The 18,805-nt window shown below is 49.7% G+C and overlaps 7 protein-coding genes across 7 annotated transcripts; 4 read left to right on the top strand and 3 right to left on the bottom strand.

The window, feature by feature from the left end:
- The first annotated feature begins 629 nt into the window (after nucleotides 1-629).
- Nucleotides 630-3,343, top strand: BC939DRAFT_469357 (pyruvate kinase). Its single transcript, XM_051558007.1, has 5 exons — nucleotides 630-807; nucleotides 909-976; nucleotides 1,294-1,360; nucleotides 1,841-2,535; nucleotides 2,629-3,343. The coding sequence occupies exons 1-5, from the start codon at nucleotides 705-707 to the stop codon at nucleotides 3,214-3,216; spliced, it is 1,521 nt and encodes a 506-aa protein (XP_051406459.1). The 5' UTR covers nucleotides 630-704; the 3' UTR covers nucleotides 3,217-3,343.
- Nucleotides 3,344-4,051: 708 nt separating this feature from the next.
- Nucleotides 4,052-4,973, top strand: BC939DRAFT_508372 (uncharacterized protein; the record flags this gene model as incomplete). The annotated part of the gene is made up of 2 exons (XM_051560991.1): nucleotides 4,052-4,582; nucleotides 4,722-4,973. 2 exons carry the CDS (start codon nucleotides 4,052-4,054, stop codon nucleotides 4,971-4,973), a joined length of 783 nt encoding a protein of 260 aa, XP_051406458.1.
- A 249-nt stretch (nucleotides 4,974-5,222) lies between these two features.
- BC939DRAFT_508371 (Utp14 protein-domain-containing protein) lies at nucleotides 5,223-8,614 on the bottom strand (the record flags this gene model as incomplete). The annotated part of the gene is made up of 3 exons (XM_051560990.1): nucleotides 5,223-5,549; nucleotides 5,665-8,115; nucleotides 8,201-8,614. The coding sequence occupies 3 exons, from the start codon at nucleotides 8,612-8,614 to the stop codon at nucleotides 5,223-5,225; spliced, it is 3,192 nt and encodes a 1,063-aa protein (XP_051406457.1).
- Nucleotides 8,615-12,002: 3,388 nt separating this feature from the next.
- Nucleotides 12,003-12,817, bottom strand: BC939DRAFT_390346 (uncharacterized protein; the record flags this gene model as incomplete). Its single annotated transcript, XM_051551906.1, has 3 exons — nucleotides 12,003-12,362; nucleotides 12,452-12,565; nucleotides 12,671-12,817. Coding segments are annotated over 3 exons (621 nt in total), but the record flags the coding sequence as incomplete, so codon positions are not given.
- Nucleotides 12,818-13,255: 438 nt separating this feature from the next.
- On the top strand, nucleotides 13,256-14,461 carry BC939DRAFT_469346 (uncharacterized protein). The gene is made up of 4 exons (XM_051558006.1): nucleotides 13,256-13,369; nucleotides 13,460-13,470; nucleotides 13,641-13,737; nucleotides 13,824-14,461. The coding sequence occupies exons 1-4, from the start codon at nucleotides 13,291-13,293 to the stop codon at nucleotides 13,964-13,966; spliced, it is 330 nt and encodes a 109-aa protein (XP_051406455.1). The 5' UTR covers nucleotides 13,256-13,290; the 3' UTR covers nucleotides 13,967-14,461.
- A 360-nt stretch (nucleotides 14,462-14,821) lies between these two features.
- BC939DRAFT_497455 (uncharacterized protein) lies at nucleotides 14,822-16,944 on the top strand. Its single transcript, XM_051559724.1, has 5 exons — nucleotides 14,822-15,737; nucleotides 15,910-15,992; nucleotides 16,119-16,417; nucleotides 16,538-16,600; nucleotides 16,712-16,944. The coding sequence occupies exons 1-5, from the start codon at nucleotides 15,045-15,047 to the stop codon at nucleotides 16,768-16,770; spliced, it is 1,197 nt and encodes a 398-aa protein (XP_051406454.1). The 5' UTR covers nucleotides 14,822-15,044; the 3' UTR covers nucleotides 16,771-16,944.
- A 68-nt stretch (nucleotides 16,945-17,012) lies between these two features.
- Nucleotides 17,013-17,667, bottom strand: BC939DRAFT_469341 (uncharacterized protein; the record flags this gene model as incomplete). The annotated part of the gene is made up of 1 exon (XM_051558005.1): nucleotides 17,013-17,667. Exon 1 carries the CDS (start codon nucleotides 17,305-17,307, stop codon nucleotides 17,014-17,016), a length of 294 nt encoding a protein of 97 aa, XP_051406453.1. The 5' UTR covers nucleotides 17,308-17,667.
- Between the last annotated feature and the right edge of the window lie 1,138 nt (nucleotides 17,668-18,805).

Raw genomic sequence — 18,805 nt, 5'->3', positions numbered from 1 at the left:
ACAAAGAACGTTTTTCCGGTTCTCCGACTTTATTCAACAATATACCACAAGGCACTATCTTTCCTTGCATGGACAATGTACGATGACGATGGCGGTGTGGGACGTGGATCGTGAACGTCCCAAAGCGGGTATAGCAGCAGGATAGACTAGGGTGCATCTCGCTATCGTGTCTGACTTTCATGTTCAGAATGAATGACGCCCAGCTGAGCTGCAGGTTCTGATAAGATTGTATCAAAGAAATAGAATTTGGGGCCGCTCCACAACGCTCAGAGATAAGCAAAGTGATGTTGCCCTGGTACTGGGCTCCCTTCCTCGGACAGGGAAACATAGCGAGGACATGGGCCCTTTAGAAGATAGCGTGGGCCTTGATAGAGGGCGACCTTTTTTTTCCCCCTGGTTGTAGACAACTCATATTATACATGAAGGGGATCGAGAGATGGAATGAATGGGCTTTGGACGGCGAAGACGAACGAATTGGAGGGAACGTGTGCTTTGCTTTGGCGGATTTTTGGGGTGCAAATGCGAACGGGGCACATCCAGAAAAACAAAATAGCATTTGCCATGGGGCGGAGGGTATAAAAAGCAGGAAGCCCTTCCTTCGCTCGTTCTCATTCTCTTTTTCTTTCCTCATTCACCTCATTCAACCTTCACCTTTCAAGGCCTTTATACTTTAACCCCTTCCTCTCGACTTCAAAACAACAGCCATGTCCGACGATAGCATCAAGACCAACCTCGAGTGGACCTCATCCCTCGATATCGATTTCCAGCCCAGCAACACCCGCAAGACCTCCATCATTTGCACCATTGGTAAGATCCCTTCATGACGACAAAGGGACTTTCGCAATGATTCTATCGTTGTATCATGATCATCCTTTGCTGACAAGTTTATTCAATTTTGCTCGAAACAGGCCCCAAGACCAACTCTGTGGAGATGATCACCAAGTTGCGCGACGCTGGAATGAACATTGTCCGCATGGTGAGTAGCAAGCCTTTCTCGTCATCAGAATTGTCTCTGGAAGATCTGTAACCGCGGCGTTGGAGCTCAATTGCAACGCTCTTTGACGCGAAGCTTGAAAAGTGGAGAACCAAGGTCTAATTAGCTCATTTTGTTTGAATCCAAAGGAGATAAGAAGACCTGGGGGGCGGGAGAGAGAAGAAGGGGGGAGGGATTGAATAGAAATAGCATGGACCCTTGACAGAGCACCGGCACTTAGTCAATGGGTCAGTAGACGTGGACAAGCGATGAGTTTTCTAACTGCGATCTTCATTTTTTTTTTCCTGTCACTGTTTCAGAACTTTTCTCACGGATCATACGAGTATCACCAGTCTGTCATCGATAACACCCGCCAGAGCTGTCTCGGTAAGCATTTCATCGATCTCTTCTGATCTCTTTTACAGTCTTGGGCACTATTCTTTTTTTTTTTTTTTTTTTTTTTTTTTTGCTTGAATGTGCATGGGCGTGGCTCTCTCGGAAAACACCAGAGATGTTTTGGTGGGTTGAGCGTGGATTGCCATAGATCGTCCGACGAGGGATCAAAGATGGCTGTAATTTCAGCTCTTATCTCTCTCACATAAATTATCATCGTGCATCTTGGCTCTCACATTGTCTTGCAGCCCCCCCCCCGTTTCTTTTGATTGCCCGCATTGCGCGTACTACCTTCCAAAACGAGGCCCGAACGCTACATCCTCATTTGTTGATGCTGGCAATATCCTCCGTTCCGAGAAAGAGGATGCCACAGGATCGGAAATGTTCTCACATATCGTCATGCTGCAGCCATGCATTAAACGCAGCCGACTAAACACGACTATTTCCGAACTACATCGTATTGCAAACCATTAGAGCACCCTGGACGCCCCGTCGGTATCGCTCTTGACACCAAGGGCCCAGAGATCCGCACAGGGTTGATGAAGGACGATGTTGAGATCCCTATCACGGCCGGTCACCAGATGATTTTCTCGACCGACAGCAAATATGCAGAGAGCTGTACAGGCGAGGTCATGTACCTTGACTACAAGAACTTGACCAAGGTCATGGTCCCGGGCAAGGTTATCTATATTGACGACGGTGTCTTGTCCTTCAAGGTCCTGGAGGTCGAGGACGATCACCTCAAGGTCGAGGCTATCAACAATGGCAAGCTGTGCTCTCGCAAAGGTGTGAATCTGCCCAAGACCGAGGTCGATCTGCCGGCTCTTTCGGAGAAGGACAAGCAAGATTTGTTGTTTGGTGTCAAGAACAATGTCGATATCGTCTTTGCATCCTTTATCCGTCGCGCGGATGATGTTCGCGAGATCCGTAAGGTCCTGGGTGAGGAGGGAAAGCATATTCGCATTATTGTCAAGATCGAGAACCACCAGGGAGTCAAGAACTTTGACGAGATCTTGGAGGTCACGGACGGTGTCATGGTCGCCCGTGGTGATCTGGGTATTGAAATTCCATGCGCACAGGTCTTTATTGCCCAGAAAATGATGATCTCCAAGTGCAATCTCGCTGGCAAGCCCGTTATCTGTGCCACCCAGATGCTGGAGTCCATGACTGTAAGTCAATTCATCACTCTTTATGTTACATAGTGTGCCACTCCAGGAATCAAGTTGCTGATCATTTTTCTCCATTGTCTCCATATCCCATAGTACAACCCCCGTCCAACGCGTGCTGAGGTTTCGGATGTGGCGAACGCTGTCTTGGACGGAGCTGACTGTGTGATGTTGTCCGGAGAGACCGCCAAGGGCTCCTACCCTCTGGAGGCCGTTCGCACCATGGACGAGACCTGCATCCTGGCCGAGTCAGCGATCTGCTACCCACCTCTGTTCAACGAGCTCCGCATGCTCCAGAAGCGTCCCACGGAGACGACCGAGACCGTTGCCTCCTCCGCGGTCTCTGCCGCACACGAGCAGAACGCTGGGGCCATCGTTGTTCTCTCGACCTCGGGAGACACTGCCCGTCTGGTCTCAAAGTACCGTCCCAAGGCCAACATCATCATTGTGACCCGTAAGGAGTCGACGGCACGCGCGATCCATTTGTCGCGTGGATGCTATCCGTTTATTTATAAGGAACCCAAGGTTGCAGACTGGCAGGAGGATGTCGACAAGAGACTGCGGTGGGGTATGGATCAGGCGATCGAGGTCGGATTGTTGAAGCGTGGAGAGCCCGTTATTGTGATCCAGGGATTCCGCTCGGGATATGGAAACACGAACACGATGCGCATCATTGTCGCTTAAAGATGCGAGTGCATCGCACATCCTATGTACAGTTTCGTTCTCTTATTTTCATTGCCCATCCATCTTATATAAGTAGCATGTTCTACAAATTCGTTTGTAATAAAACTTCAGGAAGAAAAGAACTTGCAATCCACCCATCCAGGGAAAAGGTGCGAGGCAGGCGCGGTTGCGGCTTCATGAGGGCCGAGGCTCCTGCGATTTACGATTTTGCCACAACAGAACGACGGGCCGTCTGGATTGATACATTCGACTGTGCCGTAAACGCTCACAGCCTTGATCATGTCCAAAGTTATACATCACCAAGAGTGGTTTCCTCTCCGGAGTTGATGCGCCGCACAACACTATGAACTGGTAGACGCAGTGGGTAGAGGGGATGAAAGCTGTGGCGCTATTCTTTTGGTACAGAAAACCGAGCCTCCAAGCTTAGTCAGACGGAGCAAGATGAGGGGGGCTGTGTTGTTGTGCATGCATGCATTTGTACACCTTGACGGCTCAGAATAGTTCCAGGGAATTAGGAATCTTAGTGCCCTTGCGGAAGATAGTTACCCTTGATGATGGGGAAAACCACCATCCTATTCACTATCCCGTCAAAAGCTCTCTCTTCCTTCTTTTTTTCTGGCTGACTCTGGAACGCGTCTTTTTTGGGGGGAACGTCAAACATGCCACACACTCATCGCTATCCAACACATTAATGGCCATGCTCCCTCTCTCTTTCTCTCGCTCTCGCTGACTTTTAATATCACACCCGCTCCATCCTACCTTCCCCTCCTCCTCCTCCTCCTCCTCCTCCTCCTCTTTTTCTTCTACGCACTTTCACATCCAAGCCCAGACAACCATGCGCTCTCCAACGCTGATCCTCCTCACGACCATGACACTCTCCCTCCTCATCCGCACCCAGGCCGAGTCCGCCCAAGGCCCCTCCTCCTCGTCACCACAGTCAGTCCTTATCTCTGCAGACAACGTGTTCACTGCAGGCGCGATCCCCACCACAGATGAGCAAACCTATCCCGTCGGGAAGGGAATTGTCTACACCAAGACCAGGTACTTCATCAATGACACTCCCAAGCCCTCGGACGAGCAACAGCAACAACAGCAACAACAACAGCAGCAACAGGACCAAGGTATGGAGCCTGAGGATGATGTGGACGCGATAACATTTCTCGGGAACTTGTTAGGCATCAATCTGGGGATCGATACCGACCCAGGAAAGGATCCAAAGAACCGCAGTGGTAAACCCCATGGGGGCAATGAGAAGGGAGGAAGGACGGAGCCAAAGTGGGACGAATTGGTGTTGTATGGGGATGATGGGTATATCGAAAGACCCGTGCCCAAGGGATGCACTGAACTTGTCTTTAGGGACCAGATGGTAACTGAACATCTACCACCCGTGATCATCGTCTCTTGCTTCTCTCGCATACCTATTATCTATGCCTTGATACACTAATCCTTGTCTTCTTTTTTTTCTTCATCTTTATCTTTTTCTTCCTTTTTTTTGCGCTCTACAGATCTGGGACCAGCAGGGTAACAGGGGCGAGATGGTTGATACACCAAGCAATCCTGCGAATACCACACCCCAGAAAGAAAAGCTCTTCGCGGACGGGCTGCAACTGTGTATTGGGGATAGGTGTGTCAACGAAAACAACGATAGGAAGCGACCAAAGATCAACCATCGACAAAAAAAGTTCTTGAAGCATTTTCGGGGTAAGGCATTGAAGATCGATGGCAGCACCGGGTGCCCGATACCCGCCCATCCGTAACCCAAAGAGGCCGCCTGCAGGATGGAGTCATGAATTGATATCCCTCTATTCAATGCAATGATCATACCTTTAGGACTGGACTGCAAAAAAAGCGTTCATGCCTCCAATGCCTCGTCTAATTCAGTAGTGAGGTTACTTTAATAATGATAGCAATGTAGGAAAAGATGCAGTAAGAGTTGATAAAAAGGGAAGCAAAAAAAGACGTGCATGCAAATTTAGATGAATGATAATGTATCCAAAAACGAATGTCTACTTGAACGGTGCCGTAAGAGGATCGATGATCTTGCCCAGTTTGGTCGTGATCCTTGGTAGGGTCATCTTCTGGAACGTCGAGTTCGTGTTCCATTCCTTGCCCACTGGTGCCCTCAGACTCTGCTCGTACTGCTCCCACGTCTTGAAAGGATGTGGGATCCTTGTCACCGCATACGCTGCCGCCTTTTTGTCCCGCCTCTCGTTGATGATTACATGCGCTAGCTTCGCATCCTTACGCTTGCTGGCCTCGATACCCTCGCCGGGCTGGGCCTTTTTCACCACAACGTTCTTCTTCTTCTTCGCGCCCTTGCCACCCCATGAGCCCTATTCGAGAGAAAAATAAAAGTTGGGAGCAACGGAGTAGATAGAGGTTAGTTTTCTGGGCTCCACACTTAACACAGGTAGAGTATCTCATGCTCCGCAAGAGACAGTAACTTACCCATCCTGGGAGTGTCAAGTCAACGTCCTTAGGCTTCTCGGCCTCCATCACCTCCATCTTCTCCTTCTCAAACTCGGACACGACATTGTCGTTGGCAAATGCACGAGCCACCAAATCGCGCTGAGAAAGCGCCGCTGCCGTCTTGGCGTGCACCATGACCGGCTCAGCCTCAGAAGCATCCGAGTCGTCCTCATCGCCTGACCCTACTGTTGCCGATACTGCCGATGTAGTTGCTTTTGTGACCTTCTTGTTGCTCTTTTTCGATGCAGCCGCTACTGGTTCTGATGGCATTGATTCTTCCTCGCTCTCATCAGAGTCGCTGCTGTCCGAATCCTTGTTCAGTCCATGCTCCTTCTGGTTGTCCTTGCTTAGAGTCAGGTATGAGCTGGTATCAATCTGGACCTCGTCATCCGATCCCGCCTCGGCTGCCTTTTGCTTCTTAAGCCTGCCCTGCAACTTGTCTGCCTTCGAGCTGTCCTTCTTCATGCCCTTATCTCCCTTGCGAGCAATCTTGCCTTGGCCGTGCTTGTCCGTCTCCAGCCATGGGTTTGCAGACTGCCCATTCGAGTCATTGCCATCCTGCGCAGTAGACTTGAGGCTTGATCCTGCAATCTTGACGTTAACAGGTCCTGCAACCTTAGTCGAATGGCCTCCAGAAAGTGCCACCTTGCTAATTTGCCCTGCGCTGTTCATTTTGACCGCCTTTTCAGGTGCAGCAATGATGGCCTTATCTCCCTGGACGGGTGTGGCATCAGCATTGCCAAACACCATTCGTCCTCCTGAGGTACCAATAGCAGTTCCAGCCTCGGCCTCCTTGGCGGCCTTCTTGGCAGCTTTCTTGCTACCCTTGGACACAGACTTCCACTCATCCTCGCTCGACTGTGCCCTCAGCTCATCTTCCTCCATCATCTCCTTACGGAACTCTTCAGCAGCAATCTGTGCTTGCATCTTGCTCCTCTTAGCAGCATCCTGCATGAACTTCATCGCAAACACACCCTTGCCGACCTTAGCCTCCAGAGCTGCATCCTGATCCTTTGCGAGCTGCTCCTCGACCTGCGCCAGCTCATCGAATGCACGGGCCTTAACGCCCTCGATATCATCGTCGTCGAAATCGCTGTACTCGCTCTCTCCGCCGGAATCCTCTTCATCCGAGTCCACATCCTGAATCTTACGTCTTAGTCGTTCGCCGCGCTCGATCTGCTCCGTGATCGCCTGTCGGGACTCGGGGTCAAAGTTGCCGTGCTTGAGCTGGTCCTTGGCCCACTTGCCCGTATTCTTGTGCTTCAAGGTCATGCGCTCCTGGGCGCGCTTCTGCTCCTGCAGCATATGTTCCTCGCGTGCTTGTTGAGGGTCCAGCTCTTTCATCTCCTCGGTGGTCAGGGCATTACGTTCACGCTCCCTCTTCTTGATCTTATGGTACAGCTTGCTCTTGATCTTCGACACGCGCTTAGCTCGGAGTTCTTCGCGAAACATGAGATCACGCATCATGCGGAGGTCTGCGCGTCGCTTCTCCACCTCCTCCGTCGTCATCTTGTTCAGCGCCAACTCCTCAAACTCCATCAGCTTCTTTTCTTGCATACCACCCTCGATTAGGACCTCCTGAATCTCCTTCTCCATCGCTGTTGATGCATTGAATTTGCTAGCGAGCGTCGAACTTGAGGGGGCCTCCACTGGGGGTGCGTTCATGGGGAAGGCAAGGTGCTCTGCTTGACGGTTCTTCTGGACGATTGGCAACCACTTAGTGACCTCCTTCTTGGCTTCCTCGTAAGCGGCCTGACGGTTCAAACGATCCTGAACGATCTTTGGAAGAGGTGCTGCCAGGGTCTCAACAGCCTTTCCCTTCTTGGGACCACTCTCCAGTGCCTGGATGTTCTTCTTCAAACCGCTGAATCCAGCCTCATCTTGAAGTGAATTGACAAGGTCGAGCATGTCCAGTTTTTTCTTGTTGCTGACACCATTTGCAGAGTGTGCGACCGCGGAGCGGTGTGCTTGAAGGTTATATTCCGACTCGTCGTACGCCTCTGTCCTCTCACGAAGAGCCTTGCGTGCCTTTTTCGAAAAAGAGCCCGTAGAGTCATCTTGTTTGCGCTTGCTGGATTTTGTCTCGAGTGAGTCGATGAAGCTGGTCAAGTTGGTGGTCTTGGTCTCATCGTCGTGGTTGTCTTCCTCCATCTCCTCGTCCTCGTCGTCTTCATCCTCATCATCCTCGTCATCGTCGCTTTCGCCACCGAATTTAAGATTCTCCTCCTCGCTGTCAAAGTCGTTGAATCCAGGAACCTTGGCCTTCTTTGGCAGAGGGACTTCATCCTCCTCGGGCTGATCCAGCATCTCTGAAATGTCCATGTACTCTGCACCCTCCTCCTCTTCAGACTCTTCCTCTTCGTCCTCACTTTCGTCCTGATCCATCATGTCCTCGTCATCCGACACGGACTGCTTGCCCTTGCCTTTGTCCTAATGAGTGAAACCGTACAATGTCATCAGAACAAGTCTTGATAGGAGTTACTCTGAAATTATAATAAAGGGTCCATATCCGTACCTTCTTGTCAGTCTGGCTCTGCTTCTTATTCTTCTTCTTTCCCTGCTGATCCTTCGATCCATAGAACTGAAAGTTCTCGTACTTTTCCTCGTCCTCCTCGTCAAAAGCCTCGTCCGAATCGATCTCCTCATCGTCCTCGTCTTCGATATCATCGACATTATATTCATAATTATCGACCTCATCCAAGTACTGCTTGCGGCGTCTCGCGCTCTTGGACTCTTCCTCGTCGTCGATCGAATAAACGTTGGCCAGCGATTTGATAGTCGACTTTTTGGAAGATCCTGTAGATGAAGCTGCAGCTGCAGCTGCAGCACCGCGAGATTTGCGGCTATGGTTGTTGACCTGCGGTTTCCGCTGTTGCTGGTTGTTGTTACCGCCGGGAACACCGCCTCCGCTTCGTCGTCCTGGAGCCATGGTGGAACCTTTCTCTGTGCTGTTGTAGGTAGTGTTGGGAGTCTGAGTGTAAGGACGAATGAGGAAAGGCAAATGAGGACAAACTGATGCAGTGTTCTTTATGTCCGAACAGAGCAGCGTTGTGGGGTTCGAGGGAGGCAACAAAGGTGGGTGATGAGGAATACTGCAACGAAGGCCCTTCTTTTTAACAGGCACCTCGCAGCACACTTCATGACTGCTAACAGCAAAAAAAAAAAAAAAGTGTAAACAATAGCAGTGGAAAAATTTATTTGTTCAAGGGTGTTTCCCTCTCTCTTCAACTTGGCGCATTTTGATGCAAATGTGGAGGTTTGAGAAAGAGCCTGTATTTTTTATCCACCCAAATAAAAATAATACCGACAACAAAAAAAAATAATTAAACCCAAAGCATCGTCTACATTTTTCATCGACATATGCAAATTGTGGAGGGAACACTCAGTTCACTCAGTCTGGAGTAACATTGCTACCCCCGTCCTGCTGCTATCACATCATTGATCCTCTTTTTTTATGGAGCGGACAGATCATCTTTTTGCGAGCGAGGGGTTATCCTATTCCGCCCTGAAGAGAGGCAGGCTACCACCTTCTCTTTTGCTAATGGGTTGTGTAGAGTGTTTTATGTTTTTCTACCGGACTCAGATCTAACTAAAGCATTTGTCTGGGTGCCGTTGGCTTCTTGTCATCGATTCACGCGCGTACTTTTGTGAACAGGAATGTTGTCTTGCGTGCGGATGGGAATCTTTTGATTTCCAACATGAACCTTTTGAGCTCCTCCTCGTAGACCGTATCAAAGAAGCCCAGACCCCTTGCTGTTGTCACCATTGACAATCATAAGCTTGGATCCGTGATCACCGGCGATGGCTAGCCCGCACCACTATCTCGGACTCACCGCTCCGGAGTCAAGGCTTGGTGTTTTTCGGGGAAATGATTCTTCTCTTCCTCTTCCACCATTTGAGGATTCCAGATATGTTCTTGCCGCCTAATCTCAAAAGCAAGCCTCACCCGTCCACACGATCCTCTCTCAGTCTATCCATGTCCGATTTTTTTTTTTATATTTTTTTTTCAGCAAATAACAAGTGTGCTTCCCACATGCCTTGGACCCAAGCCTTGGCTTTTCAACATCAACTCGACTGAGGATTCCATGCTCGTGGACCGTGCGTCGGACAGTCTGTTTACTGACGTGCTTGGGGTGCATCTTGAACAGCATCTTGGAGGGTATTGTTATTATTACTCTTGAATCGATTGAGTATGATATTAACAGCAAGAGGCCCAAGTTTGAGTTTCCTTCCATGTGGTCTATTGGAAAGAACAGTGCCATCTCTTTCTCATTTTTTGATGACACTGGGGACAGTTTGGAGGGACAGGTTGTGCATCTTTGGGATCTTCCCTGGAGGCGCCCTCGCCTCGTGAGACCTGGCGATAGGACCCTTTTATTCGATAGGGGATGCTTAGGCATGGTAGTAAACAGGGAGAATTGAAAAAAAAAAAAAAGATATATCATGGGTAATATTTTTTTTGGATTTCAACCACTGAATGACCAATAGGATTTGGGTATCCCGCTCAAATGACGTGAGGAGGACAAGTTGCTTCGCCCAAAAAGAGTTTATATTTTTATTTTTGCGCTGGCCCGAAGTTAACTGTCCGGTCCAAGCCATTCAGGGTGCGCTGTGAACGGCCTGGATTTGTATAAAGATGGCCTCGTAGGATGTGTTTCAGATGGTCCCTGTTGCGAGTGCAAAGTCTTTGAGGAGCCATCCTTCTTATCGCCTTCCTTGCTCAATACGCCCAGACCGATGCCTACAGAACTGACCCTCCGCGAACTCAAAATCGACGAATTACGTTTGTCGCGCTTCAGAGCGCCGGGCGGGGGCAATCTCGGAGATTGTTGGCTGTGGCGCTGAGTACTGCTGAATGTCCTTGCTGTCGCCGTCGTCGATGTTGCTGACGACGCCTTGGGAGCATGGCTACCGTGTTGATGCTGTGGATACTGTCCCTCGAGAGAGGGAGGTGGCTGCTGCTTACTATTCAACTGCATTTCTGCATTTTTCCGATTGAGCGCTGCATCGGGCGATAACATCTGTCTCGAAGGCACAGACCGCGTTTCGATCCTTGCATTGCCCTCCGCTGCATTCTGACGGCTAGATGAGGCCCATGTCCTTGTATCAACTCTTGATGAAAAGCCTCCTGGCATGGCGTTGGACCCACTGGATGAGTAGTAGGGGCCTTGTTGATTGGATGAACGCCGTCGGTTCAATTGAGGACGAGACACTGGTGATGACGTCGATGAGCTTAAATGACCGTCGGTTGTTTGGAAGGAAGCCGACAAAGATGCTTGGGTCGATGGAGTCGGTTTGCCCTTGCCTGAGTATGAGTGTCCGATATAGTCCTGCGGGTCCTTCGCTTCCGGACGATCCATGTCTACTGATGACCGTGATAACTTCTCAACGTACACGTACTCGCTTTCCGAAAGCGCCTCATCCACATCGTTGTATTCGTCCGAATCATAATCACTCAACTCTCGGGGTCCACCACCGGCTCCCAATTGCATCGCGTACCTCCTGACGCCCACACGTCCTTGCAAACGACGATGTGATGTCCGTGGAAAACTCTGTCCATACCCGCTGACCTCGTTTTTATACTGTGCGTTACCACGCGTTTGTCCTGTACCGTTGTTCCTGAGATGTCCCAGACCATCCTTTGATGCTTCAGATCCATTCACGCTATTGGGTCCACTCTTACTCCCCGGAGATTGTGTTTGGTAGCCTCCATGGAGTCCAAAATACTGCGCAGATGCCGGTCTCTTTGGAGGAACAGACCTGAAGGTGAAATGCTGCATATCTTGAGCATATGGTGATATTGTTTGGTTGCTGTGAATCAAGTTGGCGAACTGATTGGCGAGATGGGTTGACTCTGCAACTCCAAGGGATGGTAGAATGGAAGCGTCGCGCATTGATATCCGTTCCAGTGTCGAGAATGTTGAGGTCCCGGAATGTTCATATCGATCCGACATTACAGACGGCCTCCTGCTGCCGGCTCTCGACCCACGGTCCTTGGCGAGACTATTGGCCTGATGACTGAGCGATTCTTCTAACAGATCTCGTTGCGCATCTCCAGGATATTCCGTATGTGGATCGCGCCGGGATTCAGTATCAGGAGATTCTGACCGCACGGTAGCCGAGGCTGGCTTCCTCACGGATTTTAGTCCCTCTGCATTATAGTGTGCACCAGCGCTCAAGTCTGGCTCTGAATTGGTTCTGCCGGGTATCTTCTTCGCGCCAGGTTGCATTGAGGAGCGCCTGGAAGGATTCTGGGAGACCATTGGTGTCCCCAATCCGCCGTCATAGTGGCCAGGTCGTACATGGACATCATCCTGTGAATGCTGCCTCGATGCTGCCTCAGGCTTCTTGGTAAATTGCTGCGAGAGATTGTGAATGGCCGTTGGTAAATCCTCCTGGAACAGATTCCGAAGCTGCTTTTCGATTTCTGACTGAAGAAAGCGTTGGATGGGGGTGATACTATCAAATGTTGAGCTGACAAGTACCGATTCCAGCGGATCATTTTTGAAGACGAGGGTGATGCCTTTGATCTGGTCCACAACTAACACGATGATGCCGCGCAACTTGAAATCGCTAATCCTGAGAAGCATGGGTACAACAAGGGGCTGGTCTGCTGCCAAGATGCCACGACGGGTATACGAGGGGTTGTCGGTTTTCTTGACGTTCATGGGATTGGCCTATTTGTCGCATTCCCATCAGGAGATAAGAGTTAGGCTATGAATCCCTAGACTCCATCTTTCCTAAGAGCAGTGGGCGAAGAGTGTACCTGAACTTTTGTCTGCAATACAATGTGGGCATCTCCGTTGTAGGTCAGCTTGAAGATGCCACGGAAGCGCTCCATCGATAATTCCCCCATCTCCAGCATCTCCAGCTCTGGCGGCTAGTAAGCAAGGGCATATAAAAAGGATATTTTAATCCGCATGTCCATTATCGGCTGTCGAGGTAGAGCGTTAAAAAAAGCTGGATGTGTGTACGTCCCGCCTACCAGGGTGCCCATGTCCAGTTCTTTGACAGTGATATGGTCGACAATGACGGCTGGTTTGTTGCCCTTGTTGAGGGCGTTGGTGAGCATAGTCTTGGCTTCCTGGATGAACTCATCCGAGAAATAAGGCCACTGGAATCGAAAAGCCATGGCGGATCAGACAAGTTGGTGTATGTTTGCTGATGGATGGTAGGTCGGTTGACTGTTGAAGTCGTCTGCCCAAATAGGTTCTCCTAGGACCCTTTTAGTGTTGCTGCTGCAGTGGTGTGCGGTCTGTTTAGGTGTACGGTGCAGATTCAATCGCGCGGTCGCTGCTGGCCCTGCACGTCATGAGTTTGTCGGGAAGAGACCGTAAGAAAAGAGGGAGGGAGAGAAGGAGGGGGAGGAGGGAGTGAGCTGGAGGACGGGGCGGTAGAAGGAGGGTAGGTAGGTGAAGGAGTTGAATCCCGGAAGGTTAATCGTTCTTCTTTGTTGAAGGTGGAACGGGTTTTTCCTTTTCAGGATCCGGTCCAATTGCGCCGGTGACTGTTTGGGCGGGCGTTGGTTGTTGTCCGGGGAAAAGAAGGAAGCTGATCAGCACCGCCCTTTCCCCTCCCCCTTCCTTACACATTTACACACAAGCAATGGGAGTTAAAAAGACCACCATCACTCCCGGAGACGGAATCAACTTCCCCAAGCCAGGACAGACCGTCGTTATTCACTGTATGTGCTTGCCGAGATATATTTCGTTATTGGATCGGATAAAACGTGAGACTCATGCTACACATACCCTCATCATATCCTATACATTAGATATTGGAACTGTAATTAAACACAACGGACACTTCATTTGCAAATGATCACCTATTGCCAACAGACCGCAGTGCAACCAAGCACAGCAGCAGCAGCAGCAGCGGATTTGGCACACTTGCGAAATTATCGAGGGCAACCCCATGTCTGATCAGTGTGCGTTCTTATCCATCTATCGTCTCAGCTTGAGAGCGGTAGAAAGTTCGATTCTTCTAGAGACCGTGGTGAGCCTTTTGTCACTCAGATCGGCGTCGGTCAGGTCATCAAGGGCTGGGAGAAAGGTACAGGCAACATGCCGACATGTTGTACAATACTCTGCTAGGATACGTGTACTCATGCCTACCTCTTGGCTGCGATATTCAAACAGGTGTCCCTTTGATGTCTGTTGGCGAACGGGCGATTCTCCACATCACGTACGACTTTGCTTATGGAGCCCGTGGCATTCCACCCATCATCCCAGGTCTCTCGAACCTTATCTTTGATGTCGAACTCTTGGAGATCCGGGACTAAAACAGGAGCAGGAAAAGAACCAATGTCGGCAGCATTAGAAAACATTCAACGAAACTATACAATTAAAGGCGCCATTCAATCACACCCGCCTGTGATCCAACTGCAATGGAAGGGTATGTCGAAAAAGGACTCTGCCAACAAACAACAATAATTTGGTCCGCATGGACCGTTCTGTTTCATTTTCGTGGTGCATCGCACTGTGTATGCATGCAGCAGTTACAATGAACTGCACAATTGCTTGGTTGTGGATTTCACTCCCTCTTGGTTTGATGTGCTTATGATGATGACAACTTTCATTGCATTTCAGGTTCCTCAGGTTGTGAGCTGTGTAGCAAAACCGACTAGTTTTCTGGGTGATGCAGATTGCAGATGCAGTCGCATCGCGTCTCCCTAATCCATGGGATTAAATATAGCAGGCACTTGGTGTCCGCTTTCTTCTCCATTGTATTAAGCCTAGATAAAAAAGAAAAATAAAGGGAACGGATTATTCGGGTGCACCTTTGTCTGGTAATCCTATCCTTGATCCTGTTGCTGAAAGAGAAAAAGAAAGAAGCGGCCCCTAGATTTGTGTCAGGGTGCGAATTGCTGGTCCTTGTTGGTCCTTCCTAGGCGGGTTTTCTATCCCTGCCTGCGATAGCGCAAGGGCCACCTTGCACCCGCTGCAATTCAGCTCACCCTCCCCCCCCCCTTTTTTTTTTGTTAGAAGTCCAGATGTCGACAGTTGAGGAGTAACAGCAATATAGACTAACAAGTACACGCCTGCATTTCAACTTGATCGATAAAGAAGATGTTGTGGAAGGCTTCCGCAGATCAGTTTAAGAGCGTAAAGAGAGATGGATCGTTCTTTTCTTGTCACAGAAAGGTGCGGAATCCACTGAGCTGAGCCTTTCTTTAGTATATAAAAAGAAAGACCCGATTTCTGGGCCCAATTGAAAGCCGTTATTCTTTTTATCTCCCTCTCTCTCGCTCTCCCGTCCCTGTCCCCTGTCCTGAAGTGTTTCCTCTCTCCTCTTCATTCTTTTTCTCCCATTCTTTGTTCATCTCATCAGGCCCCTCTTTTCTTCATCCCAACTCATTCATGGACGTCTACTCACTCACCAAGAAACAACGGCCCACGCATCTCACAAAAGGAGAACTGGACAAGAACATCAGCGCCGGAACCATGGCTCCGTCGCAGAGCAACCAGTCTTCGCAGTTGCCACCGGAATATCATCAAGCGCTTCTGGACCAACAGCAGCGACAGCAACAACAACAACAACCACAACAGCAACAAGCCGCTGTTTTGGGTGCACCCCCAACCCTGCAGGACATTGAAAATAAGCACTCGCAACTTCCGCCGCAGTATAGACAGGCCGTGCTCGAGCAACAACAACGGGAACACCAACAACGAATACTACAGCAGCAACAGCAACAGCAACGGCAACAGCAACAGCAACAGCAACAGCAACAGCAACAGCAACAGCAACAGCAACAGCAACAGCAACAGCAACAGCAACAGCAACAGCAACAGCAACAGCAACAGCAACAGCAACAGCAACAGCAACAGCAACAACAGAGCTCTCCGAAACATGATACGCACAGGCAATTCCGCTCGGCTTCAGTCACCTCTTCTCCGAACGGAAGCACGACTCAGAATGGTACCGGAAATGGCGTCCGACGAGGCTCCGTAAACTCGAGCCACCAACGGATTACTTCCATATCGAATCGTCCATCCCGCAGCAGCACCTTTTCTTCAGACGCAAATCAAGGACCCAGCCGTGCCCATTGGAAGGTATGTTATCCTCTGTTGGGTCAAGGAATGGAATGGACCGAAGACTTACTGGGTCTTATCGGCTGCCTGGTTCTCGCAGCTCACACGACCAATCACCACGGAATAACGTTTTATTTTTGGCGCTAATTTTTCTTCTGATCTGCTCGAATAATCCCATGCAAATGGTGGCCAGCCCGACAGCAGCACCCAGGTTTGCACATGGCCTGGATGTCTCCGTGAGTTTGGCTTCTTTGACCGAAGACATCATTGCAGGAAGTAAGTCATGGCCCTTTTTTTTTTTTTTTTTGTTCAGCCTCTTTCTTTTTACGGCCCCAAATCTCGATCGGTATTCGATAACTGATCTAATCGTTCTCTGTTCATGTGCTGTGTTTTGTCACAAAGATGCGGCGATATCTTTTGCAGTGCTCATTGCTCAAAGGCGATCCCCCTTGACCAGGCGCTGGACTTTAATCCTGCTATGGGTGTGATGAGCAGGGCGTGCATAGGCTGTTATGAGGCCTATGAGCAGTGGGTCGGCTTTGATCCGGCGCCATCCTCCTCAACAAACAGCACCGTCAGGGGTGCATTCGGCTCTGTCTCTGACGGCCAGATCACAACTGACAGCAAGGCTGCCGGGTCGTTGCCCCATGAAAACACCGGGAAATCAGAAGGACTCTCTAGCGAGGCCCTGGGTCGTGATGGTTTGTGAATCAAAGACTATGCCACCCAATATTTGTTTGGTCCGCTCGCGCACAGGAAGCTATCGCTCACAGAACCACATTCCTTTCGTTGATCTCTCTTTCTCTCTCTCGTTGCTCTAGATATTGTACGGCTCCCGAAATCGGCCTCAGACAACATTGCCATCAAAACTAAACCTGTTCCAGGTATGTAGCATTCCTTAATGCCGCTCTCATGCAGTCCCACACCTTTGGACCCTGGGCCGTGTTAGACTAATTAACTTTTTTATTCTTTTTCTGCTCTCGTATCCGATTTAGATACGACTGTGATGCCCATGCCCTCGGTCCCACATGACTGGTCTTGGAGCACTTTCTAAACGGAATCCTCAAATTACATAGGTCCTCATAATGCCATTCTACTCTCATACTCCTTCCAGTGCGGCACCATCCATCTATAGCATTACTGTTGTCGGCTGTTTTCAATATTACACTCAATAATAACCAATCCGCTTTCAAATCACATTCAAAACGTTCAACTTTTGCACCAAAATACGATTTTTTGTAAAGAGTGGTATGATACAGCGTTTATTTACAGATCAGAGTTGAAAGAGGTCTGATATTTAGACCTTGCGCTCCATATCGCCGCGGGTCTCGTTGGCGTGGCCCTTGGCCTGCATCTCAGTGTTGCCGAGAGCGGATCCGACGTTCTGCTGGACGTTGCCCTTGACCTGGTGACCCATACCCTCGGTGTGGGCCTTGGCGGTGGCGGCGGCGGCGGCGGCATCAGCCTGGGCCTTCTGCTGGGCACCGGCGGCAGCGAGGTCGCTGTTACCGATGGTCTCGCCGATCGACTGCTTGGCGCCTCCCATGTAGGAGTTGGCGGTGTTGGAGATCTTGTCAGTGACGTTGGACATGTTGGTTTTTGTTTGTGGGGGGTTGGGTTGGTTGAGGTGGGAGAAGTTGTTGTAGTGGTAGTTGTTGATGAGTTCTTTTTTCGGCGGAGGACAGTGGTCCTTTTATACGTTTTTTTCTTTGCTTGCCTTGTGCTGACGAGCTGTCATATGGGTCGTGGTCTTGCCCCTGGGCTAGCAAGGAAAGAGGCCCCAATGCGGATCATGGTGAGATCATCGCGGTGCAGTGGGAGCAGCCCGCACTCGACAGTGCTGCAGCGGGATTGGCGTGTGCGGATTAGAGTTGGGGAAGTATGGGGGAGGGGATTGGCGGTGGCCCCCTCTCCTTTAATTCACGTCGAAATGACATCATATCACGTTCATGAAACCTAAAGTTGCCTCTGTTGCAATATGACGAATTACACCTAGCGGACTGCGACCCGATCCGCTGCTATGCTTGGCAGAGCCCCTCCTTTGGTGCAACATACTGGAACTTGCACTGGCGATTTTAGTGGTGCTGATGATGACGACAATGATGATGACAGGGATTGGGATCGCATACACACGGCAAGTACTGCAATACGCATCTTGTATGTACATCATAATTACCGGTTGCCTAAAAACCTTTACATGATAGGTACTGTGCATGCATATTGTACTTCTGCGCTCTGGCGAAAAAAGGCGCAAAGGAGAGATAGGAGATGGAAAGAGGGAACAAAGTCGTGCCTACAAGGCGTTTAACAACTGTTGCAAAAGATATACGCGTACTATATTTATTTGTTAATTGCTTTTCAGGTCCATACATAGCTTGCGTGAGACTGTGGATAATTACTATTCCCTGGTGACAGAGTTGGTGAGATTGGCGACCGCGGCTGAGGGTACCTTCAAGAATCAAAAGGGGACGGCTCTGCGTTATATGTACATATTGAATAGCCAATGTCCAAACATTGCATGTGCCTCAAGGGAACACTGTTTGATGTTGTTGATGCTTAAAGTAGGATTCTCGTCTTCATGAGCTGTCCAAAGGAAGGGCGCAACCAATATTCCGGTACGAGGGGCTGACCTTTTGGGTCTAACCTTGACTTCGCTTCTTCTGTTTACTTACCCGGGATCCACCAACAGTTTATGGACACGCGCAACAGAAAAACAGGCTTTGTTGCTGCGGGGCACTATGAACTGGCCAGTCTGTCTCATTATGTACACTGCCTCCGATTGGAGCGACATCTCATATTTTAATAAGAAAATGCATACTTTTGCATTGGATTGCAATTGCCACTCCCTCTTTCTAAGCACATATTGATACCTGGCCCCCGGTGCACCTAGAAATGTAACTTGGTTGGCATTTGTTTGGAGTTGGTATTAAGGAATTAGCTGAGATGGGCACCATTGAAGGCTGTGTGCAGTAAGAATGAGGCTATCGACTTGTCCAACTTCGACACCTCCTTCTCACCATCAAGTCGACTGCTCCTTGTTAGAAGAGGGAGGTTTTCCGAGGACATTATGAATCAGTTGTCGAGTACGA

This window comes from Gamsiella multidivaricata (assembly GCF_025024155.1).
Source record: "Gamsiella multidivaricata strain RSA 2152 chromosome Unknown BC939scaffold_128, whole genome shotgun sequence".
NCBI lineage: Eukaryota > Fungi > Mortierellomycota > Mortierellomycetes > Mortierellales > Mortierellaceae > Gamsiella > Gamsiella multidivaricata.
The sequence above is the reverse complement of the archived record's forward strand: the minus strand, read 5'-3'. Positions and strand labels throughout refer to the sequence as shown.